This window comes from Stigmatopora argus, chromosome 7, assembly GCF_051989625.1.
Source record: "Stigmatopora argus isolate UIUO_Sarg chromosome 7, RoL_Sarg_1.0, whole genome shotgun sequence".
Taxonomy (NCBI): Eukaryota; Metazoa; Chordata; class Actinopteri; order Syngnathiformes; family Syngnathidae; genus Stigmatopora; species Stigmatopora argus.
Genome location: NC_135393.1, coordinates 14,015,140 through 14,031,185, shown reverse-complemented (window position 1 = coordinate 14,031,185; position 16,046 = coordinate 14,015,140). Strand labels below are relative to the sequence as shown.

At 39.4% G+C, this 16,046-nt stretch overlaps 2 protein-coding genes across 4 annotated transcripts; both read left to right on the top strand.

The window, feature by feature from the left end:
- The first annotated feature begins 369 nt into the window (after window positions 1-369).
- On the top strand, window positions 370-7,873 carry LOC144077316 (synaptogyrin-1-like). 2 transcript variants are annotated; one of them, XM_077604956.1, is made up of 4 exons: window positions 370-750; window positions 3,925-4,162; window positions 5,012-5,157; window positions 5,712-6,539. In XM_077604956.1, exons 1-4 carry the CDS (start codon window positions 649-651, stop codon window positions 5,811-5,813), a joined length of 588 nt encoding a protein of 195 aa, XP_077461082.1. In that variant the 5' UTR covers window positions 370-648; the 3' UTR covers window positions 5,814-6,539. The 2 variants fall into 2 exon arrangements, with proteins under 2 accessions (XP_077461082.1, XP_077461081.1); XM_077604955.1 differs by having other exon boundaries at window positions 378-750; window positions 6,390-7,873.
- A 563-nt stretch (window positions 7,874-8,436) lies between these two features.
- On the top strand, window positions 8,437-16,044 carry tab1 (TGF-beta activated kinase 1/MAP3K7 binding protein 1). 2 transcript variants are annotated; one of them, XM_077605554.1, is made up of 12 exons: window positions 8,437-8,579; window positions 8,875-9,005; window positions 9,088-9,241; window positions 9,903-9,998; window positions 10,637-10,739; window positions 11,052-11,168; window positions 11,259-11,370; window positions 11,899-12,043; window positions 12,199-12,412; window positions 12,873-13,026; window positions 13,100-13,164; window positions 13,988-14,127. In XM_077605554.1, exons 1-11 carry the CDS (start codon window positions 8,520-8,522, stop codon window positions 13,131-13,133), a joined length of 1,320 nt encoding a protein of 439 aa, XP_077461680.1. In that variant the 5' UTR covers window positions 8,437-8,519; the 3' UTR covers window positions 13,134-13,164; window positions 13,988-14,127. The 2 variants fall into 2 exon arrangements, with proteins under 2 accessions (XP_077461680.1, XP_077461679.1); XM_077605553.1 differs by lacking the exon at window positions 13,100-13,164 and having other exon boundaries at window positions 13,988-16,044.
- Window positions 16,045-16,046: the final 2 nt, after the last annotated feature.

Here is a 16,046-nt window from a genome sequence, read left to right as displayed (position 1 = left end):
CGTAAATACGTAGTAGTGTCGTCATCAGTTAATTTTCCTGTGCAGCTTGTTTGTTTTGTACCTAGCGTCACTTTTCCGGGCACCAACACATTTCCTTGTTCCTGACATATACGTAGCATAAATGCAACGTTTTGGATTTTTAATTATCATCCTTGTTCGAATTTGCGCAAAAGTAGCAAAAACATGTTTTTACGCTTTTCCTGTATCCACAAGAGGGCGCTAAACCACCCACCGAAATAAAAGCACGCCAGTGGGGAAAAGAAATGGCAATGGTTAACTTTATTCCATCTTTATATTTTGCTGTATGTAGTAAATGTAATTAAACTTAACCGTATGTTTAAAAAGCCAAAGTAGAGAGTAACATGGGTGGGCGAGCAAGCGCGTGACTTCATGTGAGGACGTGCGCGTGGCCGATTTGCGCGTCCGAGGCGTGACACTGGCTTGCGCGTTCACGCACTTCTTGGAGCGGTTGATTTCCATCACGCGTACCGTTCGTTCAAAGCAAGATTTTTCTTGGTTAAATTAACTAAATATAATCATCATAAAACAACAACAACAACAACCACAACCCGAGTTTGAAGGATTAGTCTGGGGCTTGATCCAGCAGTAAGTCCGGGGAGGAGAGGATCAACCCAGGCGGGGGGTGCCATGGAAGGGATGCAAGCGTACGGAGCCGGGAAAGCCGGAGGAGCCTTCGACCCGGTCACCTTCTTCCAGCAACCTCAGACTATATTGCGCATCGTGTCGTGGGTAAGTTCCGCATAAACATATAGCTCATAATTAGCCATTTTATAGTGAATAACTGCTGTGACAATGAAGGGCAGCAGTAAACAAACAAATATGGCAGTGGAGACTGCATGTGATATTCCACAATAAACACAGTAATTGTTGTTTTCTTATCTTTGAATAGATTAAGGACTGCAACTAAGTGCCTATAGATGTAAAAAAATGAAACATTTATAAATTAATAAAATTAGTTGCTCTACTTTTATTTTCCTGCACGATTTCAGTCGTTTTTATTTTTGGACTTGCCAACAATTTATAAAGAAAAAATGTCATGTCTTAGAGTACTGTATCTTATTTATATGTATAATTAATGTAGCATTTTAGGGGAAAAAATGCTGTTTACAACCTTTATGTTGTTGTTTTACTGTTTTCAAGACAGGTGGCTTGTTTCTTGGTAGGAATGAAGGAATTTCTCTTAAACCCACTTTCAGTGTGTTTTGAGGTAATGCTTTAGTCATGTAACTGCTCAATGAAGTGTGCAGGATTATGAGGGTAGTGTGGATTTGTGTTGTGAGTTATGTGCCTAGTGTTAACTTTTTTCCTCTTTTGCCATGCTTATTAATCATCAAAACAAGCAGTAATTAGGTGAACCGTCTCATACTTTTTAGTTTTCCTTTTTTTCATATTTATATACTTATAAAATTCCATGTAATTTATATTAAGTGATTACTTGGTGAGTAAAGGAACATCAGGAAGGAATAGCATGGAAATTTTATGAAAAGATGACCGGCCTCAGAGTATATGCCATAATACCCCTCGAATATGACTAGAGCAACAATAGTAACCATAGCAACACCTCAAGCCTGAAATATTGGAATGGTGTGTAATATGTGAGGGTGATTGTGTGTGGGTGTGGGTGTGGGTGTAACGAGCAAAGTAATCTACAAATATTGTATCTAGAAATTCATCTCAAGAAGTCTGCTAATAACAAGCTTTCAAAATTCACAGTGTAAAAAAATAATGATAATAATAACATCACATTTTCTTCATCTCAGCTGAAATTAAACCTGTTTCAAAGCGTGGCGTCGCAATTCGTGCAAATACACCAATGCTTACGGGTGTGCCAATGTATTATATTGTATAGTGAAATTCATACTAGGATTAAGGCTAGAGTTAGTTTGGTAGTTTGGCTGGAGAATGCAGGTGACTGTAGCAACACAAAAGCAAAGAGTGGTGTGGTTCAGCAACATTCTCTCATCAGCTTGCAAGCATTTGTTAGCGGAGACATGTCGGAATTTTTACACACAGTTCTATTTGCATGTTTGAACCCAGTGATAGTGTCTTGTGTGGCTTACTGAGTCATGTGACCTGTGTGAAACATGTAACCTGTAAGAAGAGGTCGTAGGTGTTACTCGCTGGCTGCCTTGCTCATTATATACAATGCATTGCGCCTTCGTTAAGGTATTAAATGAGTCTTAGGATTTTTAGTTAGCATTTGAAGCCAAAGTTAAGATTTTTAAATAGGGTTACAAACAATGATTAGGCTCTCAAATTAACATTGTGGTGTTTTTTTTTCAGAATGTGATTTAAAAGTGATGGTCAAGGTTTCAAAACAGGATTGCTCTTTAAACCTTGGTTGGGATTACACATTTGGGTTTGAGTGCAAAATTTGAATTACATATTGAGGATTCTATCAAAGGTTAGGGTTCAAATCTAGGTTAGCTAGTTCAAGAAATCATTTCTTCAGGCCTTGGTAGGGTTTAACAGATTAAGATTTCATGTCAGTACTTTCAATTAGGGTTTTCAAGCCAAAATAGTGTTTTATATATCATAGAAATGAGCATCCATCTCTCTGATTGTCACGAGACAAGAGGTCTACATGCAGTCCTCAACAGAGCTTCCTTTCATCCCTGCTGGAGTCTTGTGATTTAAAAAAAAAATGTTTTGTGTGTGTGTGTGTTTGCGTGTGTGTGCGTGTGTGTGCATGTGTGTGTACTTGGGACAGTACGTTGGAAAGAAAAGACGAATGTGACCAAAACATCACATGCTCGGATTAAAGGAAACCAGGAATGTGTCAGCTTAGTTTAGTTCCAGAAAGTTGGGAATTTTCCTTTTTCATTATTTTATCTATAGTGTTATATGTTTAGATTGGCCTGAAAGGTAGGATTTTAAGTAAGTGTCATATTTGGGTCAAGATTTTAAACAAGGGAGGGCTTTTTTAAAAAGGGTTTCAAAGTGGGGGCTTTGTTAAAGCCTTGCTTAGGGTTTGAAATAAGGATTTAAAACAATGGGCAAGGTATCAAAGGAGAGTTTCCAGCTGGTGTTACATTTTCAAAAGTGGGTTGGGGTTTTACATTAACATTTTGTATATTTGTTTGCATTTGCATTTAGAATTAAGATTAGGTTTATGCTTTCAACATATTAGGGTTTCAATGGAAGGCGACGAGGCTCCCAGACAAGTGCTCTTTTTTAATTGGATGAAAGATGCCTGCCCAGAGCCAGTTGTCCTCTTGACTCTTTCAAAACCTTCACAACATTTGTGATTGTGTCTTGACGCGTGTGCATCTGTCCGGTAACAAGGGAGACGATGATGGCGGCGATGATGCAGGCAATGCTCTATAAATAGCGTCGCCTCTCTGCCTCCACTTTCCCTCAGCCAATCGGCTCCTCGCCTCGTCTTCATGAAAAAGGTTGCTGGTACGTGTCCTAGAGGAGATGAGGAAGGGAAAAGATGGAGACGAGGAAATGTCATGCACTCTGCATACCTTTCACACAGTCTTTGACCCCCACCCCCAAAATGTTGAAATCCTACACCTAGTTTAGAACCTGAATTTAAACCCCACTTTTAACACACTAGCCCATACGTCTCGCTTTAAGCCCCTATGGTAATTTTTATGTTATTGTATTACACAAATGATGTTCTGTTTTTCTTTTTCTGTCTGCGCCATTCATTTGCAATGCACACACACACACAAGAGGAGCAGCTGGGTAAATTACACAAACAAAGACTAGCAGAGATGTCTAAAATTGTAGATAAGTGCCTCAAACATCAAAGTGAAGGGCTGCAAAATAACTGGTTTTAATTAGAGCGGAGTCCCTTCTAATCTGAAATTTTAAGAGTGCAGTTTGGGAAACATCTTTACATCTTTACGCAGTATTAATGCATCTCAGTCACCTTTTTTCTTTCTCTCACTACAGCTCTTCTCCATTGTCATCTTTGCCTGCATCGCCAATGAGGGCTACATAAACAGACCCAATGAGGTGCAGGAGTACTGCATTTTCAACCAGAACCAGAATGCCTGCAACTATGGCGTCTTCATGGGCTCCATGGCCTTCCTGTGCTGCTTGGCCTTCCTGGCCCTGGATGTCTACTTCCCGCAGATTAGCAGCGTCAAAGACCGCAAGAAGGCAGTTCTGGCCGACATTGGCGTGTCAGGTACAAGGACAAGCACTGAAAAGCCTAATCCTGTTCCAAACATGGCAGCTAAGACCAATTATTTTTTTCCCTAAGGGCCATATGAGAACCTGAAAGAGTTTTTAAGGAACATAAGAAAATGTTAACCTTGTTTGTGTTGGATATTGATTTAATCTTTTGGTGTTTTGAACTGCTTCTTGTGTACCACAGAAAATGTTTTTATGATTAGGTTGTAAAAATAAGAAAAACTAGTCAAAACTAGTCAAAACTACATACCTACATACGTATATTCATATTAGATTGGAATTCAAGCAAAATTCACAAGAAAAATTTGTAATTTAGAATGTTGCTAACATGAGGACCACACTTTCCTTTAGTCTTGGTACAATTTTTAAATTCACTAAGTACAGCGACATATCTGACTTTGCAACATGAAGATAGGTACTCCTGGTCTCTTTTTCTTGCACTACTCTCCACATAGTGATAAAAGTAGCACATATATTGCCAACTTGTACTGCAAGTGGCTGAGTTCCGCCATAAAGTGTGTGGCTGTGAAAAATAATGAGCCAAGACAAAAAGATGTGAGTACTATACAACAACCTGTGATACTCATTTGAAAACCCTCCCTGAAAATATATATACACTGTTGAGGAATTCATCAGTTTGAAAGCCATATTGTGTCATCAATTCCTATAGTTGAAACACTGTCAGGCTTCTTGTTGTACTTTTTAAACGGTATTACCGCAGCATTTGTTAAACAGTAAATCAACTGAGCATCCTACTGACAAATGAATATTTTATGAGAAAGCATCTTGAATTTTAGTCCTGTGTTTTTGTAGAACTGTGACTCCACATTCTTCTCACCTGCAGCCTTTTGGTCGTTCATGTGGTTCGTGGGTTTCTGCTTCCTGGCCAATCAGTGGCAGGCAACCAACCAGGATGACGACCCACTGAGAGAGCGTGGAGATGCAGCCCGAGCTGCCATTACCTTCTCCTTCTTCTCCATCTTTACTTGGGTATGCATCCCTAGCTTCGATTGTCTTTTTAGTATTGTAGACTGCTGAATAGAATGATTAAATAATTTGACATTGAGAATAATGTAGTGTATGTGCGACATGAAATCAAGAACCAGACGCAACAAAAATAAAACAGCTTAGAATTTGCTACCCATTACATTACATTTTTTTTAAATGTAAGGAAAAAAACAATCCCTGCAACATGAGAATGCGTGCACAGAAAACAGCATTTGAATAGCTGCCTCCAGAGGTAAAGTTGGTACAGAAAAAAATTGTCACCGTAATAAATACATGTGAAGAATAGTAATTTGTGGTTGTGCAAAAGATAACTAGTTGTTGAAAGTATACTTGTGAGTAGTGGCAAAAATAATTTGTAGTTGTAGCAAAATGAACTGTAGCAATGACAACTTAACTTATTTACAACGACAAACTTTTTATATAGCCACCCAATGTATTTGCTAATATGCAGTTTTCACATCAAATCTTGGTGTTGGCTGTAGTGACTAAATGAGTGTGATTCATGTCTGTGTATGATATGCATATTGTTCCATCAGGGTGCCCAGGCTCTGTTCTCCATGGAGAAGTTTAAGAACGTGTCCTTTGAAGAGGAATACACAAAGTTATTCCCACCACAGCCTCATCAACCTCTTGTCTAATACTGAGCTTTTTATTAGATGATTTTAGCATTTCCCAAAGCTTAAACAGGCACCCCAGTCAGTTTGATGATTTGTTTCTACATACACAAAATCTTTTTGAAGATCGGTGCTGAAAACGTGCACAGACTGAAAACAATAGACTGCTGAATCTCTGAGTTATAGAAATAAACAGTTTTCCCTTGTCTTGCCTCCCAGGATTTTTTGGGCAAGCCTATAAAGGGGTCAGGTGATGTCACCTAGAACTCTTACTTTCTGCCCCCTGGGTTTGCTGCTGGCCGACTATTGCTCTCTTTCTAGAGCGTGAGTTCACAAAGGCGCGTGGTTAGTGCGTCAGCCTCACAGCTCTGGGGTCCTGGGTTCAAATCCAGGTCATGTCCAGCTGTGTGGTGTGGCTTGACCAGACTCAATGGACACACTTACAACTACTACTGACGCTGACTAACAACTAATAAACTTTTCCAGCTTTTCTAGCCAACTAATCAATGTTTTCTTATCTCTCTTCTTTTAACATATCATCTCCTTCACTTCTGCTTTGCATCTTCGCTTGCGCCAAACACACCACTCGGCCTCCCCAAGGCGGGGCTGGGCTTCCTGGGCTACCAGAGGTACAAGCTGGGGTCCGATTCGGCCCTTTTCTCACAGGAGTACACTGACCCCAGTCAGGATGCGGCGGGTGGAAGTGGACCCTACACTTCCTTTGGCAATGATGACCCGGAGAGTGGCGGAGGAGGCAATGGACAAGCAGGGGACAGCGTTTTTGATGGTACCACTGGATATCAACGTCAGGACTACTAAGTGATACATGGTGGAAAAAATAGGAGTAAGTTCTGATGGGGCCTCAAGAAACTGCTGCTTTTAAAGAAGATTTTTTTTCCTCATACATTTTAGCTCTGACAGTGCCTTAGGTCAATCCAAAGTCTTTTGAAGGCAAACTGAGTCTGGACCACTGTATTAATGTAGTGAATTGAGTTGAATGTGGATAATATTTCTCTACATTGTCCATTTCATGTCAGATGGGGCATCAAGTCATTATCCAGCAACTGTAAATATGATCTTGAATCAGAAAGTGAAGTTTCATAACAAACTGGTCAAAATTTACATTTTGATTACAATAACTTAAGGCAAGACCATGGACCAAAATGGAACTGGAGCCTTTTTCCACACCAAATTTACTATGTTAGCACAATGGTTCCAGATTCCCTTTGCCATGAACTGCTGTTGGATTGGTTTGATGCCCAATCAGGCTTCATTTATCACTCCTAAATTTGAACGAGTTGCAGTTTCACGTTGCCTTTTCTTCCCATTAGTTTAACTTGAGGCCTCATCTGACCTGACACCAATTTGCAGTTGAACAGAAAGTGGGCCAGATTGTCATTATCTTGGATTGCCATTGTATTGACTAGAGGCCTCATTAGACAAGGTGATCTGCTTTCAAACCAATTTGGAATACAAACACAAGCTGATTTTAAATTATTTTCTTTTGTTTCACTGAGTGGAGTAGGTTAACTTAAAAAAATCATATAGTATCAAAATACCTACAATACTAGGGCCCACCAAAACAAGTAAAACCTCAAAGTAACTTGATAAATACTCACATACTCTATATTCATATAACATGTATCCATACAAAACAATGCATACAGTACATACATAGCTTTCTAACAATAACCAACTTAAATATGGAGCTGCACTTTAAACTAAACATAAATACTGTAATTAATCATTTTAGTATATTAAAGACAGAAGTGAAACTTTATTTGAGGAAACTATAATAACAAGAAAAATACATTTGAAGGAAGACAAATAATTTGATGTACTTGTCTCAACTTTTTTGTTGGATGATAATAAAAGTAAACATTTATGACCAAACTTTCAAAGATGATACACATACTGTACAAACATGTATACTTTATACTGTGCAAGTAAGTGTGTAGCTGTAGACATCTGCAATGTTGCCTGTCAGATATGTTAAATCAAAAATATCTGTGTATTTGAAAAGGTTTATGTGTATGTTTTGGATGTTTTTGGTTCCAACCAATGAGAATAAAGATATAACAGAAGTTAATGTTTGGTGGATTTATTATAATGGCTGGTGTTTTTATAGCTTTTTATATCATTTGGAAATGCTTTAACAAGGTCTGTGGCGCCTTGTACTTAATATATTAAATGAATTATTTCAATGACTGGATAACCTGTCCACCTTAGAGTATACTGTGATCAAAGGTCAAATGCAGGCTCTGTCAGCCCATTTTTGCGTGTTTACCCTGTGCCGTTTTGACGAGTACTCCCCTTACTTCATTCCTCCCATATGACAAAATCATGCATGCTTGGTAACCTATGTTTATTGAACATTCTAAACTAATTTCTGGGTGTGTGCGCCCTTCAAAATGCAGGCAACCAGTTCAAGATGTGAATTTTGTGCAGTAGAGAGGATGGTTAACTCCCAAGGAAGTAGAGCATATGCAATTCTCACTGTAGCCATGTGGTGGCGTGACGGGTCAAAACAACGACTGAGGTAACCTTCACGTAAACGCGGAATTTATTAGTTCGTGATCTGACTTTTTATAAACCACAAAGGTTATCAATCGAGACTAATTAAGAAAACGTGTAATCAGTTATTAAAAATATATGTTACTGTCGGCAGAATATAATTTATCCGTGTCGCCGAGGACAAAAAAGAAACATTCGATTGCGAGAAGTCACTAAATGCAACTTGGCCTGCCCACTTTCAATATGGCAGCCCAGCTCAGGCATTTGATGCAGAGTGTAAGTGTAAACTTCAACCTTTTTTCACCTACTAAACTCAAAATCAATACCGATTTTATTTTGTAATATGCTTTCCTTACCAGGATTGTTCGGTGTTAATTAATGTTTTGCTCATTTTGTGGGTTTTGATCTAGTTTTGTAATCTTAGCTTGAGCTAGCTCCAGCCTGACTTTTATGGGGCCAATAAATTAGTTAATTTTCAAGACGATCGCTAATTTAAACATTTCAAGGGCTAGTCGTAAGGGCCATAATGTATGAAATAGCTCGTAATATGAGGCTGACATTTTTTTTGTAGCATCAGAGTTGGACGGACGACCTCCCTCTGTGCCAACTCTGCGGCGTTGGAACTGCACCCAATTGCATGTATGGCACAGATGGCAAAGGCACGCAGAGTCACCCTAATGAGGATACACACCTGCGGTTCAGGTAAGATGACCTGATTTTTATTGTAGCAATAGTACAGGAAGTCACCTGTCTTGTCTCTCAACCCAAATGCATTTCTTTCCAGGAGTGAAGATGGTTGTTCCCTGTATGGGGTCTTCAATGGTTATGATGGTAGCAGAGTGGCCAGTTTCGCTTCCCAGTGTCTTACGGCCGAACTCCTGCTGGAACAGCTGAGCGCGGACCACACGGACTCCGACATCCGGAGGGTCCTCACGCAGGTAAGTGCGATATAGAACAGGTAACAGTTAAGAAATGTACTTCCGCTTAAGTGCTATTTTGTACTCTTGCCAACCAAAACACATACCTGTCAACCTCAGCCTTATTAGATGATGATGATGATGATGATGAATCATAAAATGCAACACACACAGGGTGCATTTAAAAGTCTAGAATTTCCTCCGAAGTGGACCTAGTGCACAATCAGTTGATGCGTCTTTTGTATGCAATAAATTCAAGACTGTACATGTCGCTGTATGACATTGACAGCTTGACTGTCTGAGTACATTCCTTGATGATGCAATATATTTATGAAGTGAAAAGGCGGATGTGACTGACACACATGCGCAAATCATGCTTAAAGCATGACAATATTAGCAATCGACAATGACGTTTTCGTCTTCTACAAGTGACTGAGACAATCCAGATTAGTGGATGGGTTTGACAAAAATCGCACTTTAAAAAAAACATCCCAAAAGTTGTTATACGGCGTACACAATTTTAAATGATAAAAAAACGTATAAGTTGACAGGTATGAAAACAGCAGGACCTTAAGCAGGGGTGTAGCAACAAATGCATTCCCAATTTCAGGGGCCCTCTATGCCAGTGCATAAGATATGTTTATAATGTAATGTGTTTTTTTTCTATATGGTGTTTGTGCAGGCCTTTGAAGCAGTGGAGAAGAGTTACTTGCACACTATTGATGATGCATTGGCAGAGAAAGCTAACTTGTCCAGCTACATGCTACCCCATAGCGAGGCATGTGTACACACACATGCACACACACGGCTTGGTGATATAGACAAAATTGTATAACTTGATATACACCCCACATTTATTGATGATGTTTACCATAGTTAAATTTGAATACTTTGCAGAAAGCAAATCTAATTGCATTTTTATTTGTCTGATATAGTGATTTAGTTTCACATATGGGTAGTTACACAGTTTCTATTACTAATCTTAGATATAAGAGGTCCCTCAAATACCATTTTGCTTCTGGGGAGTTAGAGTTTTGTCCTGTTGTATTCTCTTCAGACACATTACACTAATTTTGAATCTGGTTTGCTGTATATAATTGGATTCTCTGCACTATAACGCAGGTCTTGCCAGTGAGAATTTTATTGCACACCTATGCGCTCATTATTGCATTTGGTGACAGTACAAGTCGCATTTGCTTAGAAGTTAGCATTAGCTCCTTCATTTCTGGATCCATTTTACCTTCTGCACCAACACATTTTGTTGAAAACCGCTGTCACAGCCAAAATTAAAATTGTGTTCCCCATGGCTATGTTCAGTTTGACAGGGCCCCATCACTCTATCAAATAACCTAAGCTAAGTTTTTTTTGTCCTGATTTCTTATCACTTACTTTCCTCCTGCCCCTCCGGCCTGACAGAAGGTGCAGGAGCGTCTTAAGGAGTTGGAGCAAGAATTGTCAGGAGGAGCCATGGCAATTGTGGCGCTCATCCTCAACAACAACCTCTACATTGCTAACGTCGGTATGAAATTAAAATATGTGCATACAAACAAACACACACACACACACTGGCTGTGGGTTTTGACTTTCTCGACTGCTGGCACTGTACTTCACCAGCAGATGTCCTATTTGCAACAGTTTTTCAATTAAGTCCCTTTTAGCTGCACCTCATTGTGCTAGTAGAAATTTCAGTTGCCTACACATGCCATCGACTGAAAATGAAACAAGCGCAGACATATACTTAATGAAATGTACTCAAAATGTGAGCCTTTCATAATCATGTTTTAAATTATGTTATCATTTTATGTAAACTAACTAAGTCAGTATTTCATAGGGACTAACCGGGCTCTGCTGTGCAAAACAACCACTGATGGCCAAAACCAATACTTCCAGCTGGGTCGACCTCACAGCACCGATAACGATGATGAGCTTCAGAGACTTGCCACGCTAGGTAACTTCAGACTTTTCCCCTCGTAGTTTCTGTTCCAGTTTTCCTTCCATTTCTCTGATGTTACTATTTTCCTGTCTGCCCTTTTTTCAGGATTGGATCCTGCCCGTGTCAAGCTTGCAGGCCACATTGCTGGGCAGCGTAGCACTAGGAGACTTGGAGACTACCGCGTCAAAATCAACTATAATGATATTGACCTGCTCAGGTAAAAAAAAAAAAAGATGTACACTCATTTATAAATGCGCAATTATAATGAAAAAAATACTTCCTTTTCATCTGTTCGTGGAATGTCATCAGTCTATAGATTTTAATGGATATTTCAGCATAAATCGTCCATTACAATTCAATGTTTAACCAAAACCCTGCTTTTCCTACAAAAAAGATTTCTTACTTATACTATTGTATATGTACATCCCCTTCCAATTATAGAATGTTGTGTTAAACAAAAATTCAAAAGAGAATATTGTGATTTGCATATAGACTTTATTAAAAGTGGCGTGCAAAAATGTAGTTTAACTAATTTATTATTTTGGAAAATAAATGAAAAAAAATAGGGAAGGATCACCTCACCCTGGAGAAATCCCACATTGGTGAAAGCACAAATAAAAGAACGTGAGAAAAAAATATTTATGTAATGTCTTTGCAACTATATTCAAGGAGGCAAGGCAGTAATATTTTATAGAGCTAAATAGAAACGATATTAATGCCTTGTGTGTGATTTTTGTGTTTTCAGCGTAGCCAAAACAAGGCCCATCATTGCCGAGCCGGAGATCTACGGCAGCCAGTCTTTGAATACCGTTACAGGCTTTCTGCTGCTCATGTCAGAAGGACTCATCGACGCCTTGGAGTGTGCACACGGGCCTGAACAAGTCAATAAGGTAGCTAGGAGCATGCTTTAGTAAATTTAGGCATTTTAAAATAATTACTATTTCTTCCCCTGAAGACCATTTCATGTAGCAATCTCAAAGATTGATCAGAATAACACAATAAATTAATCCAGCATACCATCATGGCCTTTTCTGTGCCTTTGCAGGAAATTGTTGCCATGGTGGCAGCCGAGCTGGCGCAACAGACGAGCCTGGAGGCGGCAGCGCAGTCGGTAGTGGACCGCGTCAAGCGGCTGCACCACGACGTCTACACATCGGGGCGCCAGAGGGCCACCTTCTGCTCCCGGCATGAGGACATGACCCTGCTCATCCGCACGCTAAACTACCCGCTGGCGGATGGTGTCCTCACGCCCACACAAGGTGGGTTGATTTTTATGAAGACTCAAAAAATGTCAAAATACCATATCATATCCAGCACACTGCTTGGGGAAAACGATGAAAGTTACGTTTGTCCAAAAAAAACCACCACCTAAAAATATTAAAAGTAAGAAAATGGTCCTTTTCTTAATTGAGAAGCCAATGGCTGTGTTAACGTGCTGTTATTAATCAGGGTTAAGATTAATATTCAGCGTTTTTTTTATATTCTGAATTTACTTAGTGCAATATTTGCCTTGCCTAAAACAAAATTACTGAGGCTTTGTTTAGAGATTTGCTCTCATCCCTACTTACAACAAACAATACATGTCCATGTTTCACTACTTTGAGAGCCCATCTGGTGGAAAGTCAACTAGATGCTATTCATTTTCCACGCCAATGCCTTAGTGTGTTTATTCTAAGAAGAATTCATCACCCCTTATTTACTCCTGTGTGGCTTTGCTAGGCGGCCGCATATACCCTGTGTCAGTGCCCTATTCTAACAGCCAGAGCACCAGTAAAACCAGCGTTACCCTGTCGTTAGTGATGCCCTCCCAGAGCCCTCTGACCAATGGGACCAACACGGCTTCCACCCTCGAAGAAGGCACACCCACTCCCGGGTAAGATGCTGTCTACCTTTCTTTTTCTTTTCACTCCCTACTCTTAACAATGGTACCTTCACATTTTGAACAGTGGGCCTTGGGTTCTAAAAAAACGTGAGTGTTGAATGACAGAAAGCATAAATCTGGCAAGTCGAGGTACAGCTGTCTTTTCCTGCTATTATTGCCTCCATTGTCTGTGTTTATATTGGCTCAACATCATTTTTGCCTGACTTCCTGTGTTCGCTCCCTCCCCCGCTGCTGATTTTGATAGTATCACCCCCAGCACCCCCTTTTTTTTATCCGTTATGGGTCAGCCCTCCTTTTGCTTCCTGGTGATCCTCCACTGGTGTGTTTATTTTTATACACAAGTTTTCCCCTTCCTTTTCTTTTTCCTTTAGCACTAGACGTAGAATATTGTAGAACTCCTGCAGCATTTCAAAATCCAGCTAATGTGAAATGTTTTAAGGGATGGCTTTAACATCTTATTAAATATTCATCTTAGTAAAAATGAACGTTTTCATTTTTACACTGTAAAGTGCAATTCTTAAAGTATCCTCTTAGCATTTTTTTTTCCTGGAAAGAAAAATGCTTCCGTCTCTAGAAGCCAAAATAGGAGGTATTATGGTAAACCATGTTTTTTGCTTGAATACTGACTTTATCAATTTACTATCCCCCGATCAATCTCAAAACAACTTGAATCTCAAAAGTTAAAATCTTTTTTCCATTGTGTGTTCATAAATGACCCTGATTTTCTTCTGTAGCCACAGCTGTTAAAAAAACTAAAGCAGGAATATTAATCCCTAGATTTCATTGACCTTGGCATACTGGAAAAAAACGCAATAAGTTATCCAATTCACATACCAATCATTACTCCTCCTTTCCGTCCTTATCACCATTCATCCCTCATCCTCTTCTACTCCCTCTCGTTGCAATGGAACTCCTGACTCTGCTCTCACCTTTCCTTTCATGCCTTTGCCAGAAGCCAGAGCCCAACAGCCACGCTGCAGTCCACCATCACGCAGACCCAGAGCTCCAGCTCCAGCTCAGGAGATGGCAGCCTTTTCCGTCAATGCGGTAGCCAGGCGGCGCAACCGGATGAGACGGGACGCGTGCCGCCCTACGTGGACTTCACACAGTTTTACCGCCTGTGGGCCAATGACCACAGCGACGGACAAATGCCTCAATGCGACATTGGATCACAATGATAATGTTGTGCAGGGCATTTTTTTTATGATGAATGTGAGACATCTGGACACAACGATGGAAAAGCCCGGAGCAGTTTTTTTTTTTAAATACCCGCTGCATGGGATTTTGATACAGTGTTTGGATTCCATTAGAAATGAGGACAATATGTTGTGCCATTTCTCTCCGGAATCTAAAAGCTTCAAAGACTCGCTCGTCTCTTCTGGTTTCGTAAATGATGAACTCGTCATTTCATTCAGTGCACCGTCGTAAGGAGTTGTTTTAAAAATCTGACTATGCATAGAAAATGATGCGCACTTTTGTTTTACTCTATAAAAAAAGACAAGACTCAACCGAAGGCATTAATATTGACATCCTGGTAGTAATGCATTTTTAATTTTGTTGGTATGGAATGTTAACTAGAACATTTGCTTTTAAAAACAAGCACTGGTGTGCTACTACAGGCTGCAGACTGTCGTCATTGATTAGCTTGTAAACTACAGCAACAATAAGTTTGGAATTAATTAATCCGCTATCATACGTATATTTATTCAATGATTGCCCGCTGCACTTATGCTGACAAGGGTCGTGGGAGCAATCATTAAAAAAAATCAAATCGAGTTCCATGGATTGATGGATACTGGCCCATGCTACGTAACGATTAAGTTTCAAGACAATCGATTCACAAATGACGAATAGGTAGGACATCAAATTGAGTGTCCACAAGAGCAACAGCAACTAATTGAGTGGCAACTCCACGACTAGTCGTGAAAAGACCAAGAATTATATTGACATATTAACACGACCCCCCTTTTATGACTAGGCTGACAATGTGGTAGCTTGCAGTCTTCATTAGCACAGATATTCAGTAAAAATGCTTTGGTCAATCAAGAATCTTTGGGTAATTATTACAAATCAAAGATATTGTATACATGTGGTATGTATTGAATGTGTGATGAGTATTGAATTGAAGTTTTCTTAAAATGTTGTGAATTTGGCTCCCTTGAGGTGCTACAGATTCATTGCATTATATCAGTTGAAAACTGCTTTTGTACTCTATATCTTGTACATATATGGTATATACTGTGTATCGTATATACCATCTTTATCTGAATGTATGGTGTTGTTGGTGGTCAGTCCAAGGATTTTTTTATTATCGTAATGGCTCGCAATGTACTGTTTTTTAATTTAATTTGTAGAATTCATTTCTATATGAACTCTCGTAAATGTCCATTTTTTACAAAATTGTGGTTACCCTATACTAAGCAAAAATATGATCAATTCTGAACCATCTGAGTTTTTGCTGTTGAAAAAGGCATACTATTATGGCAAAAATCAATGAGGCAGGAAAAAAATTACCCTTGATTCCAAAATTCTGCCCTCAGCTACTTTCACATGATATTTGGTGGGCATGTTTATCATTCGTAGACCCACAAAAGTCTCCTAGTATGCTGCTGTCACAAGGCAGGACCGCAAGACCAATGGTGTCAGTTTTGTCCATAAAAGTAGGCATTTAGGGGAGATTTTGTGCATATTTACAAATTTCCCCAGAGTATTTTTAAAGTATTGATAATGGTTAGAGGGTCATATGACAAAGTGGGTACAAGTGCCCGCTGTTCTTACTGTAGGCTTGATGCTTCCTGTTTTCCATTGGTGAAGGCAGGAAGTAGAAAGGAGGGAAATGCAGAGAATTAGGATAAGAATACTGTACAGGATGGAAATTCTTCCAGGTTTTTTTTTAAACTGGATTCAGTAACATTCAAGTGGGAATTACTCAACATATGTATTGTGATGTTGGTAGAAATGTTGTAACTTGACACCATTTTGACCGACAATCATTAAAACTGATTTAAATT